The 5,510-nt window shown below is 38.7% G+C and overlaps 1 protein-coding gene across 3 annotated transcripts in view; it reads left to right on the top strand.

Annotated features, from left to right (window-relative positions):
- Positions 1-5,510, top strand: part of ext1b (exostosin glycosyltransferase 1b) — a 76,612-nt gene that overhangs the window by 48,932 nt on the left and 22,170 nt on the right. For all 3 annotated transcript variants that reach the window (XM_016509879.1, XM_016509878.1, XM_016509880.1), the window contains 2 exons: positions 2,386-2,493; positions 4,220-4,339. In XM_016509879.1, the coding sequence (XP_016365365.1) occupies positions 2,386-2,493; positions 4,220-4,339 (228 nt within the window). The remainder of the gene's footprint in view (positions 1-2,385; positions 2,494-4,219; positions 4,340-5,510) is intronic.

Below are 5,510 nucleotides of genomic sequence, written 5' to 3'. Positions count from 1 at the left end.
GGTGAAAAGCAAGAGAAATGAAACGGTGGCGATTTTTAAAACATTACCGCATTGTGCAAGGTCCCCCCCCCCATCAGCCATGTGCAGAACGCATAAAATTAACACACTCCGAATGGAAGCATTTAGCCGGAGTTGCTATGGAGACGGAGCATAAAGCTGCGTTAGGGCTGTGTTTGGGCAGGGTAGTATAATTGTACCCAGCCTGTGAAATAAACACAATCACAGAGGGAGATCCTCATTTTTAGACCCTGATATTGATTTACTCGCCAGCAGTTTTCTCATAATACTTAAACACTGTTCTTTTCTCTACTGCATTTCATCTCACATAGATGCTCATTGCCATGGATTCACTTCACACAAACACTTGTGTGTGCCTGAGCACCATTAAAGACCCAAACAATTCTCGCTTGTGTATAAACACTCACCATTACACCCTCTCATCTCCGCTGTGCTGTTTTAAGTGGTCTGAGCTTCCCAAGGTCAAAAGATGCTCAGGAAATCAGTAAAAGGAGCTGCTTTGAAATAACATGGGCAATACACACAATGTGTACAAAAAAGTACTGTGGTGGAACCATGGCACAATTATAAATTATTAGGTGGTAATTCCTTGGTACTTTGGTTTATACTGTGGTACTGAATGGACTTACAAATGTGTTATATATAGTTCCATATGTAATGCATCAAATATAATAATATATTTAAAAAAGCATTAAAACATTTGGGTTAAGTAACTTTTTCTTTTTTTTTCTTTTTTTGGAAAATACATTACATTTTTATGCATTAAATTAATCTAAAGTGACAGTATATTAAAGTGATTTGTATACTGTTTCCACAGCATTTTCAATGTGTTCAACATTGATAACAATTAGAGATGTTTCTTAAGCACCAAGATTTATTTATATATATATATATATATATATAAAATGGAGCTAATGTTAGTCAATTCAATTTGTTATTTGTCACCAAACCATAATATGTCACTGTCAACAACCCCCCCCCCCCCCCCAATTCTTCTCTAAATCTTTCCAAGTTCAAAGTCCCTTCCAAAAATGTTTCCTCCTTCCTTCCCTCCCTCCATTCTTTACTTGCTTCCTTTCTTCCATTCTTTGATCATTTCTTGTACAGTAAATTTTCTTATGCACTCCCTTCCTTCTTTCTCTAAATCCTTTCAACCTCGTTCATTCTTCCTTCTTTCCCCCCTCCTTTGTTTTTTGCACCTTTCCATCTTCTCTGATCCTTTTTTTGTACATTTACTTTCTTCGGCACTCACTTCCTTCTGCCCTTCCTTTTCTTGTTCACTTCCCTCATTTCATCCTTCCTTCCAAGTTCATTCTTTCTTCCTTACTTCCCAATGCACTTCCTTTCATTTTTTTCATTCTTTTATCCTTTCTTGCTCACTTAAATTATTTTGTTCTGTCCTTTTTTCTTACGTTCCCAGAATTCCTCAATTCCTTTTGTACTTTCCTTCCTTCTGCACTTCTTTTATTCCTCCATTCCGCATTTTTTTTCATTCCTTCCTTCCACACTTTCACTTTCTTCCTTCCACACTTACTTCCTTCTGCCTTTCCTTTTCTGTGCAATCCTTCCTCTCAAGTTGAAAACCCTCATGTCACTAATAACTGCATACAAACTCTGTCCCTTTCTGTCACCTTTTGGATGTTAATTAAAACATTAGTTGGCCAATTTATGAACCTTTCTGTTTTTAATGAACAATTATCGCCCCCACTAGTTGTTTTGAAGAGATTTTATCATAAGGATGTTTTCAGAAATGTGGCCCTCACAAGCATTGTGAAACAATCCTGCGCACGCACATACTTTGACATTAGCTCTCACATACAGCACCCGCACCTCTTCACTTCTGGAGCACAGACCCTCTTCCCCTGAGCGTGTGTGTGTGTGTGTGACCACTAGAGTTGAAGCCCTGTGGCGCTCAGTGCTCAGCTGACATCTTTATGACCTCTTGAGTGGCAGGTCCTCATTACGTCAAACAGCCGTCAGTCACAACAGCTGCTCATCCCTCTTTTTCTACACATCTCCCGCACTTCAAAGGAAATTAACTTTTCTCTCCTCAGCCCCTCTTCCCTGTTTTATAGTACATATTTTCTCTCTCCCTCTCTGTATTTATTGTCATGACGTGTAACTGTATAAGTGAAGTGGATGTTGATCTGTAGGCGTCTGTACGCTGGACTCTTCGAGTCAGTATCAGTAACAAGGCTAATGGCTTTTCTGGCATTCAGTAGAAGCAATTTAATATGCGTCCCATTGTGTTTGTTCTGTTTCTTATTCATCCATGTGTTTTCTCTCTTTGTGCTGTCCTGTAATCAAAACACGGCACATATGACTCACGCTTTGACCCCATCGCTCTGTGTGTTTGTGTGTTTGTAGGCGGCCTGTGTGCCGGTCATGCTGAGTAACGGTTGGGAACTCCCCTTCTCGGAGGTCATCGACTGGAACACGGCTGCTGTGATCGGGGACGAGAGGCTCCTACTGCAGGTCTGAAATCCAATGTGTTTTTATTGCATCCTTTCCAGAATCTCTTTTGTGTTCTGCTCAAATACTTTAATAGTCGTGTCAGACATTGGGGCTGAAGTCAGCTTGGTTAGAGCTTTTAGACCACCTCAGCCAGTTAAGCTGTTTAATTATATTCAAAAACACCTCAAATGATTCCCATCCAGACATACATGTATTCCATGGAGGTTCCAGGATTTCCTTTGTTAAAGAGAAATTCTGTCATCGTTTATTCATCCTCATGTCATTCCCAAAGCTCTATGACTTACTTACTTCTGTGATACAAAAAAAAAGATATTTGGAGAAATGTCGGGGGATTTTTTTGTCAATATGATGGAAGTCAAAGGCAGCAGATTCTTTGGTTGCCAACATTCTTCAAAATATCTTCATGTTCCACAGAAGAAAGAATGTCATACAGGTTTAGAACAACATGAGGGTTAACAAATGATGACACAATTTTCAGTTTTGGGTGAACTATCTGTTGAACAATGGAAAGCCTGGAGCTTCACAGGAATTGTGACTAAATTATTATTATATTATGGCTGTCAAAAGATTAAAATATTCACAATTAATCCTGTGATCTTTTGTGTGTGTGTGTGTTCTTTTTTTGTATGCTTTTAGTTCCTTTTTGAAGACTTTTTAAAATTATTTTGGTTCACTCAGAGGGAATATATCAAAAATTACTTGTTAAGCTTTGATGATAATTACATACAAAAACTGCAAATTACATTTGTTAAACCTCCCATCTGGACTCGCTTATAAATAAATTTGCCATTAAGGTTTTTCCTAGAGAAAGTTTCTCTATGATTGTTCCCTAAAACGTCAAAATATGATTCGAAACAATCTCAGGTATGTTAAGGGAGAGAGGAAGCCATTCACTTGGTGAGTCTGTTTTTCACCCAAAATGTGAATTGTTTTTAGTTTTAAAGTCAATAGTTGTAGTAGTAGTAGTACTAGTAATAATAATAATAATAAGAAGAAGAATATCCATTTTATTATTTATAATAATGCTAAATATTATCCAATATAATATGCCTTCAAATAAACACACATTGGTGTTGGTGAAACCCTCAGTATGAATTCACGTCAGTAGTTGTAGTGGTAATAATAATAATAATAATAAATAATAGTACATTTTTATTAATTTAATAATTAATTAAATTTTATGATTTTATTATAAATATTTTTTATATAATTTAATAATTACTAATAATTAATTTTATAATATTTTTATTATCATTATTATATAATGTAATGGTAATGATGAATGATATTCTATATGATATGTCTTTAGATATACACATTTGTGTTGATGAAGAGGAATTTACTGATGGACTGAGACAAAACAGGTTGAAAACTTGGATAGTGTTTGACATGCGATTTTTGGTCCTGGATCAACATTCCTGTCAAACGAAGGATGTTGATCCAGGACGTCCTACTTGGCTGAAACACATTGTTTGCTCTAAAACACAGCTTGGACTGGTTTGACTGTCTTAGTCTGATATGATCCAGTTTTCCATAAGGACAATGATGCAGATTATTCAGGTTTTACAGATTTGATTTGTTTAACCAAGCAGTGTGAGATGCCATACACCTCATACACCCCATATCCCTCTGTTTTCCCTTGTTTTCATTTGTTCTGTTCATAGATAACCTCTCTAGCAGCAGGGCACTGATTTATCACTCTCTCTCTCTCTCTCTCTCTGTGCAGATCCCGTCCACGGTGCACTCCATTCATCAGGATAAGATTCTGGCTCTGCGACAGCAGACACAGTTCTTGTGGGAGGCCTACTTCTCATCTGTGGAGAAGATTGTGCTCACCACTCTAGAAGTAAGCCATGACTGTTCAGTCACGCCGTCCCCACTCTCTCTCTCACACACGCACACACACTCGCTCTCATTCCACAGCTGTGACACTCACAAAAGCCGCTTCAGACACACAGGCTGGGTCCAAATATTTTGACAAAGTGTCGAATTATGATGATTTATTAGGGGTTGTGCTAAGTGCGTACACATTCTCATGCCTTGTTTAATTCTGTATGTCCCCTTTATCAGTGTCTAGGAAATGACGCGTGACCCTGGTTCATTGACCTCTCCTTAGAGTTATTAGCTTGACTAGCGTTTGTCTAGACACAGAGCTCAGATACAGCAGCCCTAAAAGTATTTGGATGCTTTTGTGCTTCTCACTGAAACGTCTGTTTATTTGGCACTGTTATATATTAAATATATTCTGTCAAAAGCTTTGTTAGTGTAACCGTTCCCCCTGCTTCTTAGATCGACATGCCATTGCGGTCCATGTTTAGAAACTGACAGTGTCATACAATGCATAAGCATCTACAATCAACAAATCACAGCAATTAACCCCAGAAGACTATGAGCTAGCGACAGCTGTCAGAGCCCCCCAACCTCCCACGGTGTGGGTGCAGCATCATTGCAATTACAGCTAGCATCCGAAGAGTTGCTTTCATCCGCTGCCCTCCATTTGGAAGATTGCGACCATCCTGTTGCGAAATTGAGTCGTCAATCACATGTCTTCAGTCACTAAAAGGGAGGACTTTTAGCTGAGCAAGAGGAACGGCATTTCATCAGCCGCTCAGATTGGGTTTTTAAGATGACAGGTGGGGTTCTGCAAGGTTGAAAGACCACGGCTTAATATCAACGCTCGTGTCAAATGGTTATTGACTGCTCCAGGGGGGAGCAAGAAGAAAACACAAGGGAAACACTCAAACTTGTGCTTTATATTAGTCACCTCAGATGACATTTTGTAATATAATATAATATAATAATAGGGCCTTTCGCACCGCTTTAGTTCCAGAACTAAATGTACAGTACTGAAGTACTAGGACGATTTTGCGCGAACTATTTCCCAGTACCATTTAAAGGGTTGCATTCGCACCGACAGTGTGTTCTAAGAAGTGACGTAAGCCGGTCGACAGCGACGTCATTTGTGCGCGGCGTTCAACAACTGAAACGAAGAAGAACAACGTTAACAACAGGAGGAT

Source organism: Sinocyclocheilus rhinocerous, unplaced genomic scaffold (genome assembly GCF_001515625.1).
Source record: "Sinocyclocheilus rhinocerous isolate Xijiao unplaced genomic scaffold, SAMN03320098_v1.1 scaffold53, whole genome shotgun sequence".
NCBI lineage: Eukaryota > Metazoa > Chordata > Actinopteri > Cypriniformes > Cyprinidae > Sinocyclocheilus > Sinocyclocheilus rhinocerous.
Note: the sequence above shows the minus strand (reverse complement) of the source record. Positions and strands in the feature narration are given on the sequence as shown.